Source organism: Apis cerana, linkage group LG1 (assembly GCF_029169275.1).
Source record: "Apis cerana isolate GH-2021 linkage group LG1, AcerK_1.0, whole genome shotgun sequence".
In the NCBI taxonomy this organism is placed as follows: domain Eukaryota; kingdom Metazoa; phylum Arthropoda; class Insecta; order Hymenoptera; family Apidae; genus Apis; species Apis cerana.
This window is the reverse complement of record NC_083852.1, coordinates 5,293,903-5,316,150: the sequence shown is the minus strand read 5'-3', so window position 1 is coordinate 5,316,150 and position 22,248 is coordinate 5,293,903. Positions and strand designations below refer to the sequence as shown.

The 22,248-nt window shown below is 25.2% G+C and overlaps 1 protein-coding gene and 2 long non-coding RNA genes across 7 annotated transcripts; 2 read left to right on the top strand and 1 right to left on the bottom strand.

Annotated features, from left to right (window-relative positions):
• Nucleotides 1-127: 127 nt before the first annotated feature.
• On the bottom strand, nucleotides 128-11,938 carry LOC107994978 (ras-like protein family member 10B). The gene is given in 6 exon segments (XM_017052186.3): nucleotides 128-2,172; nucleotides 2,658-2,861; nucleotides 4,225-4,461; nucleotides 7,228-7,388; nucleotides 11,766-11,896; nucleotides 11,898-11,938. Coding segments are annotated over 6 exon segments (900 nt in total). The 3' UTR covers nucleotides 128-2,046.
• Nucleotides 4,401-8,606, top strand: LOC107994979 (uncharacterized). 5 transcript variants are annotated; one of them, XR_009831230.1, is made up of 6 exons: nucleotides 4,403-4,540; nucleotides 4,757-5,067; nucleotides 5,514-5,603; nucleotides 5,982-6,526; nucleotides 6,653-6,816; nucleotides 7,159-8,606. It is a non-coding gene; the product is annotated as an uncharacterized LOC107994979 (long non-coding RNA). The 5 variants fall into 5 exon arrangements; XR_009831232.1 differs by having other exon boundaries at nucleotides 5,514-6,482; XR_009831227.1 differs by having other exon boundaries at nucleotides 5,514-6,526.
• On the top strand, nucleotides 9,632-20,938 carry LOC114577122 (uncharacterized). Its single transcript, XR_003696925.2, has 4 exons — nucleotides 9,632-9,755; nucleotides 11,757-12,060; nucleotides 19,206-19,322; nucleotides 20,188-20,938. It is a non-coding gene; the product is annotated as an uncharacterized LOC114577122 (long non-coding RNA).
• The last annotated feature ends 1,310 nt before the right edge of the window (nucleotides 20,939-22,248 follow it).

The following is a 22,248-nucleotide window of genomic DNA, read 5'->3' as shown; positions in this document are numbered from 1 at the left end:
ATGAAGTTTTATATTAATTTGAAATATTATTTGTTTTAAATATAGTTTGAGATAAGACGAATTGAAAATATTTAATTAGAAATAGGTGATATCTTAGGAAATAAGCTAAATAAAAAATTCATAAAACTTGATTTAATTTTCGGTTGTTTTTTTTTTATTGCGTTACTTCTGCATACAAAATATTATGTGGTATTTTGTATGTAAAATGACGCTTATTTGGCATATTTTCGATGACTGTACAAATTCACGTCGAAATTTTTGTATCTTGTCTAGATTTGCTATTTCGATACAAAGATTTTTTTTCCAACGAACACATGTTTGTATGTAATATAATGTACAGTTTATATGTTGTTCTATTCAATATATTTAACACTTAGTATATTTATTCTGCGTGGTCTACACGTGTACTGAATAATAAATTGATGTGAAAATAAAATAACAATAATCGATTGTTGGCACAATATTCTTAATTTTAATAATTAACATAAAAAACATTTTAATGATCGTTCAACGATCTTTAAACTTTATTATTCAGAACTGTTTCGCTTATTAATCGTTTAATTTATTGAGCCAATAATATTTTGCGTTAAAATGCGTATAAACGACAACAACGGTTAACATACATTTTTTTAGAGATCTGCATATGTATAGGTGTACAGTATTTCACAATATCAACAGCTACGCTTACTGGCTAGTGATTAATTCCTTAACAGTATAGTAAAATATATATTATATATATTGTATACACTATTGCTTGATCTGAGGTAACTCTCAATAACATACTATTATTACATTTATTTGTTTGCTATTATCATTTTTTTATTATTAATATTAATATTATTATTATTAGGCCGAATACATTATTGAAAAGTAAAATAAAAAAATCATTTTATATATTTAAAGATACAGCAACAATAATACAGCAACAAAATATAATAAAACAATATCACAGATAAAGCAATGTTAAAAATAGAATGAAATTTGTCACATTTGTACACAGATTTTTTAAATTTTTCTCAAAAATATAATTTTTCGAGATTTATGTAAAATGATTGATTTTAATTGATAAATAAATTTATCTCTTATATATATTTGAATAAAAAATTTAATTACTTCATAATTTTTAAATATTTTTTAAAAATTTATATTTAACTAATGAAAATTGAGATATATCTTAGAGAAATTAAAGATTTTGAAAAAAGAGATAAATCCATTTATATATTAATTTTTGTAATATAAAATATGGCTGATTTTTTACAAAATATAAAAATTGCACGATATATTTACAAAGCGAATTATAAAATAAATTGTCGAAATTAAATTACACATAGAGAGATTCGGCAGTCGATCACGTACATATATACGTATTTGCAATATTTTCATCATTCTCAAAAGAGCAGTTGTATAACATGATTGCATTATTTTTCAGTGTTAAAATTACACAATGAGCAGTTTTGGTGATAATATTCACAGACGAGATCTGAAGCTTCTTCGATTTGCGAAATATGTATATTCAATATTTTCTCTTGATAACTAGATTCTTATTTTTATAATACTGATAAAATATGATGATTTATGAATTTTGACAGATCTTTTGCAAAAAATAACCAATCAATTACAACGAAGAATACAAAGTTAAAATTAATTTAAAAATAATAAAATCATTTTATTTTAAAATAACTTTTGATTGCTTCTTTCAATTTGTACTTATTATATAGTTATTAAATTTATACAAATGATAAAAACTTGTTTAGAATCTTTTCATAAAAAACTGTTCATGTTTTCGATCTCAATGTTTCGACTACTTACAATATTGCATTCATTATCAGTTACTACATTATCGATTGATGAACCGAAGAAATTCATGTATTCTTATTTCATATTACAATTCCATTAGATGACATTGGAAATAATTGTTTATGATGAAATTGATTTTCCATTTCTGGCTCAAAAAATCTACGACCCTGTATCGTGGTATGGATAGAAGCAACTTCTTTTGATAATGTGGTCGCAAAAATCGAGCACGTTGATTTTCTGGCTTCAATGTCAGAGAAGAATACATTTTTCGCTGGTGTCATGCGAGTGAGATCGTAAGGGTTGCGAAGGTGCAGGCGTGGGGGAAGGTGGTCGTCCTTCCACAGCTTGAATGCTCTTCATTAATTCACGAAATACCTATTAGGAATATATATTTGATATATTTTTCATTAAATATATTCTTTTACGTTATATATTTTTATTTTGTAATAATATATGCAACAAAATATAATTATCAATACCGTTTTGTATGATATTCAATTATTTTTAATCTTTTTTTTTAATTTTAACTATGCTTTGTAAAATTGAAGTTTTTTTGAAAATAATTTTAATAATAATAATATAGAATATTTTTCGTGACAAGATAGTATTTAACAAATTAGTTCATAAAAGAATTATTTATATATAAAAGTGACGTTAATTCTTTTATATTTTTTTATTTGAATTTTTTTTTAACAAATGAAATTCTAAAAATGTATTTATTTGTATACATATCTTTAAAATTATTGAAAATGTCACGAATGCATGCATTTATTTATTCGATTTAAATATTTTAATTAATTCCAACGTTATCGATAATTCCCATAGCACTCATCGTATTAATAATACGATATTGTACGTACCTGCACAACACGGCAGTTAAATCTGGCGCTACATTCCACGTAGCCACATCGCCAGTGCTTTCGAACGAGATTAACGATGTCCCTGTAGCGAGTTCCGGAAGCAGCCGCAGGCGACAATTCGTCTTGTTTGTTCCCAACTACCAATAACGGTACGCCCCTCATGTCTCGTGCTTCGTAGATTTGATCTCGTAACATTCTAATGTGCTATGATAAATTAAATATTATATAATAAATTAAATTTATAAATTAAATTGTTTTAATAAATTGTTTTAGATGAAATGGAGATAAAAGACAGATATAAAAATAATAGAAAATTATGGAAAGCATGTATACATATTTATTATGTATACACAAAATTACATTTTATGATGGATTGATATATTTAATAATATAATACAATATAATATAAAATTATATATATAATATAAAATATTAATTACACATACACACACACACACATATATATATATATATATATATATATATATATATATATAATATTTATATGATAATATATAATATATATTAAAATGTTAAATGCAATGATTAATTGAAAAAAATATTAAGGGAAATCTTCGTCGATTTTTTCTAAATCTGTGCATATTTTTCGTTTCCGAATGAGGAAAGAAGTATAAAAAAGAAAGATAATCACAATGAAGGTAGAATAAAGAAAGTTTTCATCCCTATGTTGAGCATAAAGAAAAGTTCATAATGAAATGAGAATATTAGTAATTAGAGTGGAAAAATTTTTACGAGAATTCTTAAGCATAAACACGTTTATTTGGAATCTCTAGAAAAAATATATTTGCAAGTGAAAAAGTGGAATTAAAACGAAAATTGTTAACGATATAAAAAAACAAAATTTAATTACTTAATATTTTAAATAAAATAATTGTATTACATTTATATTATTATCTCGAATTAAAATTATTAAAGAAATTCATTCGAAATTTTTCGAAATTTTATTCTAGATTTTTATTCTTAAAATTCTATGTTAATAATGATTAATTATTGTGTAAAAGTTTTTTAGAATTAGATAAAAATATGGTTTAGTCATAAAATCATAAAATTCTAAGTGCTTCATTTTGTCAATTTTCCAGGAGATATCGTCCTATTCAAAAAGTTATCGAGAAAATAAGATTTACGATCAAGGGATTATCTGATAATAAAGTCTTGGTCTTATATGAGTTAGGAACAATAATCTTATTCTTCTGATATAGTGGTCTTTCTGATATAAGATAACCTTAAGCTAAGATTATGTTTACATTATATAAAAAAGTAATATTACATATCAAATTATTATATATTATAACTTTGTTATATCTATTTTTATAAATATCTTTCTATTTTACAAAATATTATTTTTTATAAAGAAAGGATAATATGTCATTATTTTTCATAAATTAAAAAAAAATCTAATAAATTATTCAATTAAAATTATTTCGACCAATCAGAATTAAATATTAAATTACCAAAATATACTATACAGTGTAAGTACAACTAATAGTAACCAGATGGCGCGCATCCATAGTAAATTGATGATATATTTTTATACATGTATGCATACCTGAAACGTGTCCTGGTTGCTGAGATCGAATACGAGAACGTAAGCGTTCGCACTTCGTAATCCGTAATAACGAAAGTCCGTCCATTCGAGGTGCGAGCTGATCGGAAAATACGGGATCATTGGTAGATCCGTGATTTTTAGTTCATACAATCGATCGGCAAGTACCACACTCGGATAGAAAGTCTCTCTACGTTCAGTTGGCTTGTATTCCTCGCTGAATTCGCTCCACACGAATTGCTGGAATCCATAAATGAGCACTAACACCAATGTACCTTTGCGATTCGAATTTGTCGTTCTCGTTAACGGGAAATAAATGGTGAGAATTCTGGGACTTCCTACGTAACTCAAAAACTGTCGACTGATTTTAAATTTTTTTCGTAATTAATGATTCTTTCGAGTTATCGAAGCGTAAATTCATCGAAAATATTTTATGACGTTTAACTATATATAATTTTATTTAAATTTTATATTAAAATTATATATTAAATGTATATATGGTTAAATAATTATGAAATTATAGATGTTTTTTTAGATAATATATCATGCTAAAAATTATTTTTTTGTCAATTTTTTATATAAAATATTTGAGAAAATGTGTTGAAAAAATAATTATATATGATAAAATTTTTATATATGTATATTACGATCTTTCCTATGATATTAAAAAATTGAAGTGCTGTTTCATGGTACTAAGAAAAAGGATTCTGAAAATTGAATTATATTATGTTGAATTATATTGGATAATAAAAAAATTTATCAACGATGAAATAAAGGCGAATATACGGAGTTATTGTTTCGAAGTATGCAAGATTTAGAATTCCAATATTTCCGGAATGCAATGTTGTGAGTATTTGTTATTCCATTATCTCTCGCCTGTTGCATTGCTATAGTAATCGATATATTATTATCGATATTATATATATATCGGTAATAATATAGTAATATATAGAAATTATTATGAGAAAAAAAAATTCTGTATATAAATTCTATTTTACGCAAATTTTAAATAATATAAACTTTAATTATAGATTAATTTTTTTTTTAATCAATATTTCACTTAAAATACATGAAATTGAAAATTTTTAATATATATTGATTTTAATACGTTATGTATTAATATCTTAAAATTATATTAGAATTTATTTAAAAAAATAATATTCCATAATTTTGAAGAATTTTCATTTTAATAAGAAAAATTTAAAAGATTGAAATTTAGTTAAAAATTTTGACATATATTTTTCACTATAATATTTTGTGTCCTCTTTTCAACGACTTTCAATTTCCTCAAGAGGCGACAGTTAACCGGAAACTGGCCCCGGAAATGAACGGAAGTCATCCACATCTTGCAAAATGATGTTCGTGACAATTGAACTAAAATGGTGAATCTCTTGCTAGTTTTATTGATTGCTCAATTATCGATATTGTTAAGCTCATTTTTTATAAATTTTTTTAATTTTTAAAAATTGCAATTTTAATGATGTTTATTTGAATTTTTTTTTATTTTTGAGTAGATCTTTACAATTTTTCACAATTAATTTTCTTAAACTTAAATTTATATTGTAATTTTTTTGTATTATTATTATTTTATATTTTAAAATTTCTTATATTTTTTTGAAATTCTATCAACAAAATCGTCTAGAGAATTCGTAAAGAATGTAGTCACGCGTGACTCTTTTCAGTCCCTGGTGAGCTTTCATAAACATCGATCGTCGTCTTTAACTGAGCAAAGTGTTAACAGGTCACTTTCTTATTTTCAGAATCTTCCCTCGAAAAGAATTTTTTATTCCAAATATTTTTATTACTTCATAAATATTTTCTATGCACTAATAAATAACCGAATTATAAATTACATTCATCGTAATTTAATAAAATGAAGAATAATTGTATCTTGAATTGTATCAACTTGTGTTATTTTAATCAAAATAATTTTTTCATCTTAAGTATCTTAATAATAATCGCGTCATAAAACCATATAATCCTATAAAAAGCTGTAATCAAGTATAATAAAAGATAATTTTTCTTATCAATGATCAATTATTATCGATTGCATTTATTAGAATTCACAATAAAATAAAAATAACTTTATCATTATCATCCTAACCACAATTGCAATCTTATAATTAACAGAATAACATAAAAAAAAGAAAAAGTATTTCAACGTAAAAAAACAATTTTCACATAAACTAGCAAACCATAATAAAAAAAAAAGAGTAAAAAAGAGTTGATACCGTGTCAGAATTAGCTACAGAAAATTACAGGTAGCTGAGCGAATACCAGTGAATATTTTCATTAGCGAGGAGAGGTTAGGTTTGTTAAGTGGGATGGCACAATAAATATCTTACGGATGTGCAGTATTCGCCTCGTTTAATTACACGATAGTCGTGTTGCGTACTCGTTTATTAACTTACGCTACATTACTCCTCTGCAGATCTCGAGATATACATATACTTCATTTGTTCCAACCTTGTCGAGGCAAAGACTACGAATGGATCCAACGACGAGGTGCATTTTGACGATTTCTTGTCAAACCGAAAGTTTAAACTGGCACACGTTTGATGTGTATTCAAGGAAAATTACGCTTTAATTGGAAAGGTGCGTTTGGGGAATGAAGCGAATGGAGAAATTACACGAATATATATATGCATATATCCTTTAAATGTAAAATTGTAATACGAAAATTTGAATGAATTGTTTTATATATATACGCGTTCAAGAAGTCCCAGCATTTCTCAAATAAGTTAAAATTCTAATGAATAATTTTTATTGACAAATTATTATTTTTATTTATGCGTAAAATGTGATGAAATATAACAAAATTAAACTTGAGATAAAGTTTAAATTTCGATTGATATGAAATTATAATTAGAGTTTCGAAACGAAATTGCTTTCAAAATTAAAATGATTAATTTTATGTTAATATATGGAATGTTTCAGATACGCGATATAATTCGAAATGTTCGATATCGATATGTTTTGATTTGATTAAACGAAATTAGCGCTCACCCTAATTATGCTGGACTTTCCCACCCTGGGTGCACCGAGAAACACAACTTTGACACGATCCAGAGTGTCTGCGGGGCTTTCCTCCTCTTTCGATCCGCTTTCGGCGTTTTCACAAGTTATTGTCTCGCCTCCTCTCCTTTCCAAGTAATCCAGATCGAGTTCTACGAACCATTTGTACAATATGTATCTTCGAAATCTAACATACGAGATTGAAATTTTGTTTATAAAATTATCCTTTACGAGAAATTATTTTTAAAGTTTTGTAGATTCTAAGATTTTATTAACATTTAAATAAATTTTTCTGAAAAATTATAAAGAAAGTAATTATAAAAAAAATTGACAAAATAAATTTTTAATTATTTTTTCAAATTATATCATCGATTAATTATATTATGTAGATATTTGCTTTTATCCATAATTGAGCAGAATAATTACAAGTAAATTATTACTAATAAAATAATGTATTGACAAAATACAATATTGCAATTCATTAATAAGCAAATGAATATAGATATATATTTCATATACAATATTTTCTATCTCCTTTACATATATTAATTCTAAAATTTAATTCTGACATTCATCGTTACAAAAATAAATTTTCTCGTATTTATTATTTTTATTATATCGGAATAAAATTATATCGCGATAAATTGAAATTTGCAATAAAAGAAAATATTTGTCGAATCTAGTTATCATTCTAACGTTACAATATATCAGAATTTTATGAAGTTATAAAAATTCGACGAGAGGGATGTATGATAATTCGATAAAAGTGAATATAAAAAGCTAGATATTTTTCCACTGATATCGAAATCGACTCTGGATTATTTTTCATCCACCTTAGAACTTTCCCGTTGAAATTTATTATTCATGAATGAGGCGAATATTTTTACGTGTGACGTACAAAGATTCTTCTCCCCCTTTTTTCCTCCTTTTGAATGTTAAAATCAGGTTTAATCGGTGATCAGAATAGTAAATTCATCTTGTCGGTCACTTATTATAATATTCAAGATTTTTCATTAAATTATATGGATATGATTTTATCGATTTACATTATTTTTACCTAATATCTGAAAGTGAAAAAAATTCATTTTACTTTTTTTTTGAATGACAACAAAATTTTTCTCACCGTTAACGATGTTGCCGAAAAATAAAAATAAAATTTCAATTTATTTCAATTCAAGGGGAATATTAAAATTGAAAAATATGATTTAGCGAATTTAAAAAAAATGGAAATAATAAATCTCTATGAAGACATAATAATTCCCTGGCAATGAAATTTAACGTTCGAGAAATTAGATTTTTATAAATATGAAACGAGAATAAATTTCTCCGACAATTTTTAATTATTGTTATTATTATTATTATTATTATTATTGTTAAAGAAAAACTGACAGAAGGATTTAAGACAGCTTTTAAAGTTTCGAAAGATCTCTAACCAATACAATACTTCGGGAACACGTTGATGTCGAAATAATTATATTTTTGCCGCTCTCCAAGTATTATCCACTGTTCCATGATAATCTGTATAAGCGGAGCGATGAAATTCTATTATCGTTACGAAAGTTTCTTCGTAGGAATAAGTTTCATTTTAAAGGGAACAAAGATGTTCAGAATATTTTTATTCCATAAATTTTTTAAGCAATTAATAATTGTCTAAATTTTTAACGAGAACTGTTAATGTTACACGAATTTTTCAAAAATAATTTTATTAATTTATCTTGTATTAATTTTTTTTTAAATTTATTTATCTTTTACAGGTGTAATGTAAATAACCTAATTTAAAGTAAATTTTTAATATCATTTTTTAACATAATTCTTTTTATACTTTTTTTTAAAAATCATATATTATATTATAAAATATAAAAATTATAATAGATACTTTTTATTACTATTTTCTCTTGAATTTGATATTGCTTTCCTAAACTATTCCGATGGTCTAAATTTAGATATCAATTTAAAACCTGTAGAAATTTGAGATTGATTGGCTTGAGAATTGATATAGACCACTTTCTATTTTATAGAAAGTATTCTAAATAAAACATAAATTGTGTAAATAAATATATATATAATATGAATAACATGAATTAAATTTTTCTAAATTTATCTTTAATATTATTTTACAATTATTATAAATTATTTGAGAAAATATATATTCAAAATTATATTTATATAAATTCAATAATCTAAATATTCTTTTCTGTTTTTTTATTAAAAAAAAAACACAATATAACTAGTAGTACAATATTTTAAAAATCAAATTTACCGCCATTACAACGATTTTCAAATAATTGCATTCACATAGATTCCTTTCCATTATATTTATCACATATAGATGTCGTTGCACGCAATATCGATATATAATTATATATATATCGATATTGCTTTCACGTCTTAATTCAGAACGTTTAATTTTTTGTTTGAAACGGCGGATAATTGACGTTTACTTTATCCTCATGAGAAATATTCACGATTTTTGATTAAACAACGATAACCAATTGAACGATAATCGATTATTTAAACGAGTAAGTATGTTTTTTCCATTCACTAAAGCGATTTTTTTTATGAGAATATTATTTAAATTTATTTTTATCCAAGTTTTAAACTTCGAGCACGATACGGACAATTTCCTTTCAAACTCATTTCGTTTAGATGGCTACACAAAACTCGTTTCTTTGCCACAAAAGAGTTCGATTAAATTTTTTCTTTTCCATTTTTTTTATTATCAACTTTTATGTCGATTTTTTTTTATTTAATGATTAACGATGGAATTTTACTTCGATTATTGTATTTGTTTTGAATACTGATCCAGTTAATGCATTTTTTATATTTAACTATATTTATAATGAAAAATTCGACAAATCGTAAGAAATAAAGAAAATTCTGTTTATTCATGGAAAATCTATTCTTGGTGAATTTATTTTGTAAAAAATATAAATTTTTAGGTTATGAATTTTATGATATCCTTGATAATTTTAAAAGTATTTTAATTTAATAAATAATAATTTGATAAATGTAAAAGTATTAGATAATTTAATTAATAATTAAATATTTGTTCATTTAAAATAATAATTAATCATAATTAGTTGAATTTTCTTGAGACTAGAATTTTTCTGAATTCAGATCCATCAATTTTAATAAAAAGTTATGTAATATTAATACATAATTTTTTATTTATAATTCTATTTCCACTTTTAATCAAATTTAAAATGTTTCAAAAAGAAAAAAAATATTAATAAATCTATAATATCCAATCAGAATAATAATTCTTATGATTTTCAAAGAATGAAACAGAAGAGAATAAAATTAATTTTTTCAATTATTCATCAAAAGCTTTTAATCAAGCTTTACGGCGATATTTTAATATCATAACAAATATATTTATTATCCATTAATTTACTCGTATATAAATTTATTTGATTAAAATCGGTATTTTTACTTTTATCATTTTTCTTTCTTTTTGTTTTCTTTTTTATTATTATTATTAATTCATGGAGCAAGCAAATTTAATCGTCATGTATAAGTAAAAATAATATTTATATCGGAGAAATAGCTGATCTGAATACAGATAATATAATTTTCCACATCGAACTTCTATATTTTCGAAACCGCTAAGTTATTTGCACACTTCTTGGGCACGTTCGCGTTTCATATATGAAATTTTCCAGGAAAATTGAATTTTAAATAAATTTCGTACGCCATGTGCTCTCCCTCCATTTTACTTCATTATCAACGAGGGAGAGATTCGTGTTTCACACAACTTGATGTTTACATTTGAAAATACTGATTCGAAAATTTTGTGCGATTAAATCTAGTATTTTCTTTATCTGGATAAATATATAAATTTCGATAACTGTAACTAATTAAATTTCATTTCAAAAGAAATATTTAATGATAAATTAATAAATTTATTGAAGAAAACATTAATGAACATTTGAAATAATAATGAAATTTTAATAAAATAAAACATGTTGAAGTTGTAGTTGAAATGTAAATAATTTCAATCAACTTGGTGAAAATTATCTTTAATTGAGAAATAATAACAACATAAAATAAAAGCGTTAAAAATCGATTGAAAAATGAAAGAATCTGAAAAAAAAGATTACAAAGTATCACTATTATCACTGTTTATTGAATAAAATTTAATTTTTAAATGTCACAATGGAACAATTTTGCTTGCTAGCAATTCAAAATTCGAATGAAAATTTCTTCAATTATCATTATTCGGTAAAACCTAACCTAACCTAACAAATAATTCTAACAAAAAAAAAACAGAAACGGAAACAAAAATAAATATCATCACACAATAATTATATTCTCATAATTAATTTATAAAACAAATCGAAACTATTTCTCAAAATATTTTCAAAATTCCCATTTTAATCCCCATCATTCAATGAAATCTATTCCATAATATATTTATACTGTGCGACTAAGGTAACATATAAACGTTCAATAAAAATCAAATATAACAAAAATTGTGATAAAATTCACAGATTATCCTTTATTTATTTTTTTTCCAAAAGACAGATTACCAAGGAGGCGTTTGTTGCCATATAAAGTCGGCTTAGAGTGCAGGTCGTTCTCTCTTCTCCCGCGGTCCATCGAGGTGAACGCGCGATTACCACGGGTCGAGGCATGAACACAGACTGTCGCACCTGCGAAGAGGGGCGAGCTTCGCGGTCGAAGCTCGCAGCCCGACTGGCATCGTTGCTCTCTCGAGCTTACGGCCAAGGAGCGATCACCAATGCTGATTGACGCGTGTGCTATACGCAGCCTTTCAATTCGTCCGGACGCCGCGTCCAGACGATTATTTTACAACGAAAAAAGGTGAAACTTCTCTTTTTTCCTTTTATTTATTTATTTATTTTTTTGTTAGAATTTGTAATTGAAAAATTGGACGTGAGGTTTGTAAAATTATTAAGGAATAAGATTTCTTTATAAGATATTTTTAAGGATTTGTATTTTTTTTTTATTTATTATATGAAATTTCTAGATGGAAAATGAAGTATTTAGGTTTCAAAATTTTGTAATCGGATTATTGTAATCGGAAAGTCTAGAAATGAAAATTTTTTTAATTTTTATATATGAAAGTTGCAATTGCAAAATTGAGCTTAGGTTTGTAGTTTGAAAGATTGTTGGCATTGTTAGACGATTTTATATTTTTCATAAAGAATATCGATGTTAAAGGATTTTATTCATTATTTATGATTATTGTTATCGAAAAATTGAAATTTTTTTTATATTTTATAAAAATACAAAATTTTCTTAAAAGTTAGAAAATCGAATATTGAAATTACGGTAAAAGAATTGTGAAAAATACGATTAAAGAAAAGAATTGTATTTTTTTTTTCTGTAAAATTTGCAGAAAATTGAATTCATGATTGAAAAATAATATAATAAATAATAAAAAATGATATTGAAATAAAATTTAAAAATATTCTACAAGATTAATTATTTTCATACTTCATGTTCGTTGATTTTATTTTAATTTTTATGCCTTTTCAAAAAAATAATACAATTTTATATCGTTTTACCATATATATATAAAGTTACTTCTAGTTTCTACATTTTTCTAAAATTTTAAAAGATTGCTTTCAGAGTTGCAGGCTTTTTGATGTGCAGCATATCGTATTTATATATATACATACACACATATATATAAGTATATAAGTAATGTAGAATAAAATTCCATTGAAATCTCGATCCTCATCCATGCTTTTTTCGCAAGTAACTAAATTTTTGTATTATTTTTAGCATTTTTTAAAGCGTTATTTTTATTCACAATTTTTTCCAATAATGCTTTAAATAAAATTTATTCTAGAAATAATGAGATATATTTCAAAAGAAAAATGTTAAATTTGCTATTAAATATTAAATTAGGATTAATTATTTATTATAGGATTAATTATTATCTTAAAAGTTATTTAAGAATTTTTGTATTAAGAGTTAAAAATTAATTTTAATTATAAATAATCGAGAAAATTCATATTCATTAGCGAAATATTAAATTGTAATTGTAATTTTAATTTGTGGACAATGAATCGTAAAGAAATTTCATTGAACTCGGCAAGATAAATGTTGCATTATAGTAACGAAATTTAATTATAATTAAATAGTTAAATTAAACGCATATGTATAATTAACTAATTTAAACTAATTACCTTGCATTAATTATTCTGTTGCTTTAGATGTTTCATTATATCTCAGGCTTAATTTTACATTAATTATATTAATTTCGAATATTATTGATAATGAAATTTATACTATAAATTATGAATCTTTGATCTTAATTAAAATTGGAAATTATTATAAAAAAAATAAATTATTATATTAAAATTATAATTATTACAAATTATTGGAAGAAAAATATCATAAAATAATAATATAATTCTTAATAAATATTTTTCATAATAATGCATTCTCATTAGTTAATAGTTTTTTCTTATAAAAAAGTATAATAATTTAAACTTTCTTACATTACAAATTACAAACAAACAATCTGCATATGAGACTTAAAAAAAAACTAAAACCATATAGTGTTATAATAATCTATTTAAAGACGTGTGAAGATAATAAAATCAAATTTAAGCCAGTGAAGAGTGAAAATAATAAAGGTATTCAATATTATAATATTTCTATAATATTCATAAGCTTGGAATCTCTTTATATTAATATTTTCATACATTATAATTTAAGATAAAGTTGAAGATTATAATTTTATAAAATTCCATACACACATTTTATTTTTCGAAAGGATTTAGAAAAAAATATATTACAATTCGATATAATAGAAGACATTTAGAGCTTGATACTTTTATATTTGGATCAATAAGAGTCGACGCATACATTAAAACATTCGATGGAAAAGAACTCGGATTCGGGACACTTTTCCAAGAAATAATTTTAACTTCGAAACTCTTTCGATATGATTATTTCTCCAGTGAAAAGCAGTATAATACATGGAATATATTTATGGATTCATATATATTACTGTTCAAAAGTTTGAAAGCGATCATAATTTTTGCTTAAAATAAAAGATCGTTGGAAGTGTTATAAAAATTATTTACTTTTAATATATTTAATGACAAATATTTTAAGCAAATAAATAAATAAATAAATAAAATAGTGGTCAATTTGATGAATCAAAAATTTAATTTTGATTTATATTTGTCTGAGATTTTGCTGTTGTCTTAGTTTATTATGTATGAACTATTTTTTTTATTCAACTGAATTAATATTTTTTTTTGTACATCTATATTTATTTATAATATTGAATTTTATTTAATTCATAAAAATAAATTTAATTTTTAAATCATTTTAAATTTATATATTCAGCAATTAATATAATTTAGAAAAAATAAAAATTATAAAAGTAATAAAATAAAAAAAAATCTATTAGAATATATATTATTACATTATATATATATTAGAAATATATTTTTAAAATAATTAAATTGAAAAGATTCCATACATAAAAGTTCCATCACATTAATTTAAAACGAAATTTATCTTGTATTTTAACAGAATAATAATCCTCGTGGAATAGCAGGACCTTTTTCGAATTAAGATCTAATGTAAGATCCAGGACCATGGAAGAACATGAAACGCGTTTCAGACTGTCTTAAGATTTAAAAGATCTTCCTAATTCCAGATCTTTTTTGGATTATTGTAATGTAAGGTCTAAAGAAATATAAGGTACATTATAAACTGTTTTGAAATCTAAACGATCCTCCATTTCAATTCCAAAGCCATGATATCCATTTCGTTGTATTTTCAAATTTTGCAATTTGAGTATCAGCAACCTGAGACTATAAATCCATTTGAATTAATTTTAAATTCTAGAAGATCAATTATTCTAAGTCTATCAATTATATAATATTAACTTTTGCTATTTGAAAGAATATGAAATATTATAATTCTTTGATATTGAAACTAAATATTTAATTAAAATTTCATGGATCTGAAATAAAAATATGAAAAATTTAAAATACATTTAAAAGACTTTTCACTTTGATTTCATAATTATGTTTTTGTGCATCAGAAAATTCTGTAATTTATTTTTTTTTACTCCAAGATCATCTGGATTAATTTTAACAACATGATATTTTAAGAAGAATATCAGATATTAGAATTCTTCAACATTCAGAATTAAATAATTTAATTGAAGATTTTAAAATAAAATCGATGAATTATGAACTAGAGATAAATTCTATTATTCAAGATGATTGAATTCTAATGTTCTATTCACTTTTTCATCAATTCAGAAATATTTGAAACAATTTCTCAACAAGGAAAAGATGATTCTGCCAATAACCAATCTGCTATGATCAATCTACTTGCAAACATCCTTTGATCAACTTATAATTAACTTGTCAACATTTTATGTATAATAATAAGTTATAAAGTCGTTTGTTTATTATAAATTATAATATCTATATACATATAGACTCACGAATAGACTCTAAAATGAAATCTTTCATGGATGAACAATGTTTACCACTTGCAGATGAGTTTATTATTCACAAAAGTTCACAGACTTTTGATATATAATCTGTTCATGAATTGTACCTGAAGAATGCGAATATTAGTATTATGCAAGTATTAAGTTTATTAAAATTCAAATGAATTTCATGATTCTAAGTTTGTGAAAATTAGGATTAAAATATCAATCCAAAAGATCTTTTAACGATTCAAAACGTTTTCCATGATTTCATAATCTACAATACCCAAGTTCTAAGGATCAAAGATGATCCATATTGGATTTCAAGATTTAGAGATCATATTTGTTGGTGTTGCACAACCTCAAGGTATGTTGTGGTTAGTTTCTGAACTTATAAATGTAATTTGAAATAGTTTGTAGTAAATTCCAGAGTCTTGTGGTACTCCAATATGTATTTCGTCATTCCGAGTATAGTTGTGTGATTAGATCTTTTGGACAGAATCAGGTTTCTTAGATAAATTGGAGAATTATTTAATTTATTAATGTTTGAGTATGTTCAAATGTTAGGATTTCATAATGATCTTATAAAATATTAGATTAGATACATATTAAAATGTTATAATCATCTTAATCTAAATAAAGACTTTAGATAACTTTAGGTAATTTCAATTCAATTTTATAGATAATTGTAACTATAATAGAGAGATTTATGAATCGGTCAATACTTGAACTCTTATATCATCTATCCGGTACATTCTATATCAATTTTCATGTGGTTAGAACGATTCCTTTTATGTCATCATATATCTAACATCATCTTTATTGTAATAGATTGCTTCCGTACGATCGTACAATTTTGAAATCGTTTGCTATTGAATTTCGTACTCTTCAAAATTCTCATATAAAGATATGAATTTTATAAAACATACAATCAATGATTAAGTTATGAAAAGTAATAAAAAATTGTTAATTTAATCCTGTTGAAAAATTTTTAATCTTGAAATGCTGAATTAATTATTTGCATGATTGGAAAATATTAACAAAAGTTATTAAATTTATCTTGTTTTTTTCTATTTAAATTATTCAATTATGAAGTATCTTCATATTTCAAAAAATAAAAATTCCAATGGACAATTCAAAATGGACGTTGAATATTAAAGTGATTATTATAAATTAAAAAAAAACTAAATTGTTTCTTCAATAAATCGCTATTTCCTAATTTCAATTCTATAATTTTGAAATAAAATTATTTTATTTTTTAATCATTCAACTATTACGTGTATAATAATATATGGAAAAATTTATTGTAAATTATATTTTAAATATAATGTAACAATACTTACGACATTGTTTTTGCGGCGGGAGGCTTCGCCTCCTCCTGCCGCTCGCAGTTTTTGTCCCTATGATTATCGGTGTTCCACAAGAAACTTCTTACTAATTGCCTCGCGTAAAAGTAGTTGAGCAAATCAACGTTTCACGATATATCACTTTAAAATAAATATTGTCACTGATAGAAAATATATTATATTACTTTAATCTCACTTATTTAACAAAACGGTGTGTCGTTTTACATCGATCCCAATTAGCTTCGTTATTTAACTTCGTGTTAATCGAATGTAATTTAAATTTTACACTATATTTCACCTAGTTACTTTTATCGTGTTAGCACATATATTCATCTATTTATTTCAGCTACGAAATAATTGAAAATATTATATATATATATATATATCCACAATTTAATTAATCTAATTGCATGCCTAGCGATCCATTGATTTATTGTCAGGCACAGAGAGATTCAACTATTGCGCTATTTAAGAAACCGCATTCGTGGCTCTCATTTTTATCGACCCTTTACCGATATACTGCCCGAAATAATTTTTCATCGTTGTGTAGCGGTTATGTAATGCCTCACGATGATACGCGGCACGAATTTGACGAGTCTTATCCATCATTATTGCCAAATTATCTTTCATCGATCTTTCTCGTATTGAAACGATCACTTTTCATTCGATGAAACGATCCACCTGTTTTGCTCAATCTTCAATGCGCGTTCGCTCGCGCGGCACACTATTAACCTATTTCTTGCAATGACTTGCACGATCACTCGACCACCATAATTTTTTCCGTGATCGATTTATAAATTTTTCCACTGCTTATACACTGTGATTTTCGTTAAATTGATTTACTGACGTTGAACAAAACCGATCGACCGATTTTTCGAAAAAATATTGTGGGCACGCGACGATAATGTCGTTTGCAGTCGCGTGGCCGCCTCGATTACGAGATCGTCGGTAATAATCTGCATAATTTATCACATCGAATCGCGTCGATAGAGTGCGAGTCGAGCGAGTCCACTGGATTGGAGAGCATCTCGTGCGTTTTCATCTGTAGACGTGTCTCGTAACGCAGATGTATTTTAACTCGTTGTTTCGCGTTATCGCGATGAAATTACCGTGAATCACGTCTCGTTCTTGATCGACTAGATTATTATGAGTCGCGGTCGCGTGGAAAATAGAACTCGTTCTATCACAAAACGAAAGAACGAGCTGGAAAACGGAGAAGAACGAGCAGCATCACGAGAGCACGAGGATAAGCTGTTTGGTGGACGACGATGTCGACCCCTGGACGATCGAAACTACCGACGGAGTCACTCTGATTCTGCGCATGCGTCTTGGACTTCGCGCCAATTTCTTTCCGTCACATTGACTCCTGAGATTCTTCTTGCTTGTGATAATATATCTCTAATAATTCTTCATTTTCGTAATTTTATTCGTGATTTTCTGTTAAGAGTGAAGAATATATATTTTAGTCATTGAAGGATATATCAATAGGATTTTACTAAACTTATAGAAGAATTTATATTTTATTTAAAATTTTAATTAATATTGTAGATTTTAAATAAATGTTTTGGATGAGTATGTAGCTGCTTTATTTGAGGTAAAATGTGCATTTTATTTATTGAAATAAGCGAGGTTGTTGCTCATAACCTTTTATGTTTCCGTACTCATATTCTCTTGGGTTGAATCTTAATGATTCGGAAGACACTACAGTCTAGCTATATCTTTCCACGAGAATGAATTTATTGTCGTAAAAGTTCTGAACTACGTTCTTAATTCTCCGCCATTTGCATTTAATTTTGTCGTAACTATAAGTGGTATTTGTGAATACTGATTTAATGTAAACTTTATGTAACAGCGGTATAACGTGTTAAATAAATATAGATAAAATATGGAATTTTCTATAAAATTAAAATGTATAAAAGTAAAAAAAAATAAATTAAAATATATTAAAAATTAAAATAAAAAACTTATAATAATTTACTCAACATGTTAAATTTAAATATATTAAATGCTTTAAGTTTGAGATTTTAAGAGTTTAAAGATTTTAGAAAAACGAATACTTGATTTTTTATCTTTAATGATTCTTGTAGAATCACACTTTCAAAGTTCATCTCAAGTTTAATTCCGTTTCCTGTGATATTATATCTCGAAACTGAGTAGCTGCTATTTATATGTATCTTGTGTTTAAGGAAAGAAAGGATGCTATAAAACAGGAAGACCTATTTATCATACGACGAGGCCCAGCCGATCGAAACTGCTTTCCGGTAAAGCCACACTCCGAATGGGCATGCGCATTAAACAATCACGTAAGGATTTATGTTAAACAATAAAGTCGTATCGATTCACCTGTTTCTTCTATTTTTAATATCCAAGTCTCTCCAAGATAAATTTTCTTATTCCTAATCTTTTAAATTCAAAATTTTTTTACCTTTTATTTAAAATCGATGAATTGAATGATAATAGAAATATATCACATAATTTTTAACACTTGCGAAATTGTATAATTCAAAATATTTACAGATATAATAAAAATTTTCATTCGATTAAAAATAAAAATAATGATTAGTTTGATCGAATAAAATAAATTTTATAAAATATTATATTATAAATATTTATAATAATTGCTTTATATTTAGATTTTTATAAATACGTTGTTGGAGTATAAGAAGGGATCATTTATCATCCAGATTAAATTCAGAACTTACTTCTTAGTTATCTAAACTTTACATCAATCGTTATCGACATGATATATAAGAATACATTTTTCAGAATTGTTTTATACGTTCATTCTTCACAAATATATAGAAAAATATTAGATGTAAATGAGTTCCCTATATATTTATTTTCATATGTCACATCACATTCCTTCATTAAGACACAAATTATTTTTAAACATTAACTGGATGAACATTAAACATTAATCTTTTCTCTTTGAAAAAACCTTCTCTGTGAAAAATTCCATTCAAGCCATAGATATATATGTTATCTCCATTTCTGTCTACTTCAGTTATAATAATAAAAAAAATAGGAGCCAATAATTCATTTCCACGACAATACGCCAAATTTTCGCGCGATAAAGAAAAAAAGCAAATAAATTTCACAATAATCACTGTTATACCCGTAAATTTTAACACTTTACATCGTATATTTTCATTGAAAATTCCATTGCAGGTAAAATTCACGCTGGCCGCCTCTAAAGGATAGAATTCTCCAGGGATTAATTCCGTTGCATCCGTGGTTGTAGTTCATCTCGATTAACCATCGTTATATAGACACAGCTTTGGCCTGATTGTCCGATTGCGAAATTCGAGAAAATTTGCTACGCGTTTTTAAACCGACTAATCTGCCCTAGAATCTCGTTTCCTTGCGAAGGATTACTTTACGTACCTTTTCGCAAATCATATTCACGGCAAGTTCATTACCTCGCAGAGGACGGAGACGAATCGTGTTCGTGAACGTGGCGAGAAAGTCGAGTTGGAATAAATACGGTTCCTCTGATTTTCGAAAGGAGATTCGACATCGAGGCGAAAACAGTGGATATGTTTTATGGAGGAGGTTGAACTGAAGGTTTTAAAGACGAGGGATCGAGATTGATTTGGCACGGGGGGTGTGATGGATTTGTGAAGAATTCGGGATTTTGAAGGAAAATGTATTTGGAGAGAAAGGAGTTAAATAGATAGATCGAGAGGAAAAGATTTTGGAAGTTGGGAGTTTTTAAAAATCTATAAAATAAAAATTGGAATTATGAGAATATATTTGCAGATGAGGTTTTTAAAGTTTTAAAGAAAAGAGAAATAAAGAAGGATTTTGTTGAAAAAGTTGAAAATTTTCTTTCGATATTTTGTAAATTATAAAATTGAACTTGATGAATACACGAATGTATAATTTGTTGGTAATATAAAAAAATTTTGCAGGAAGAGAACGAACATTTTGGAACATTTTATAAGACAAATATATTATAGCTTTACATTGAGAGAAATCATTTATAATACTGACTGATTCGATTCACAATATGATTATAATACCTATTAACGTTCATGTTAAATTAAACGCATTTCGATAACATTATCTTTTTATTGCTTAAAATTACACGTGGAAATAAATTATTCCATATTTACGACTAGCACAAAAATTTACGTTAAAATTGTACAACAATATTTATTTATTTATAATGTATCATTATTAAAATTGTAATAAAATTATTACATTCTCGACTATGTTATACGCTTAGAAAAAAATTATGTTTCATTTGTATGTCGTGAAATATGAAATATTTGTGCTAGAAAATTTGTATATATTCATTAATTAATGGCGGAGAGGAGATGCCGTGCACAAGTAGATGAAACCTTAAATTCTATGATACAGAAACGAGACGAACAATTTTACGATTTCGTTGAAATTTTCTACAAATTTGTAATTAACAGAAATTGATATAAAAAGGAAAGGAATAAAAGAAAAAAAATTTGCAAGAATCGTTGCATAAATTAAACGAATAAAGTATAATAAAGCATTGAGATATTAAATTCGAAAAATTGAAGTAAAGATTTCGAATTATAAATATAATAAATTCGAAGGAGTAATATCGTTAAAATAAGAAATAATAGTATACAAATATTTACATGTCAATAAAGTTGTTTTATCATTTCTATTAAAATTACTTCAAAAAATCAAGACGCAAGTTTTAATTATCATTCGATGATTCAGAATATTGTATTTTCGTTCGTAATACGAGAATTTATTCGTAATATATCGCTTCTTGCATCTTTATCCTTTCAGCAATTGCATCACAGCATATTGTACAAGATTATTTTTCAGCGTAATATTTCCCGTTCGATTTTTCTTTGCATTGAGTGCAGCTTACTTACTAAACCTAACCTCATTTTAAAACTTATTACACGTTACAAGTATTATTTTTTAATTTCCAACTTAAAACTACTAATATTCGTAAAAAATATTTGTTCTTTGTATTTATTATTCATTTATCTTATTTCTTTTTATTTCTTCGGTGATAAAAATTAATTTTTTGAAAATTTTAAATTATAAATTTCTAACCTTTTCTAATTCTAAATTTTCACTCTAAGAAAAAGAGATAAAATTATTAAAAGATATACAAAATAATCAGGAATAGTAAGAAAAAAAACTTACTTTAGAATATATTGATTTTTGAGATGATTAAACTTTTCACATCAACTGAACGAATCATTATTTTACGCTTCGATTCATTGTATTATC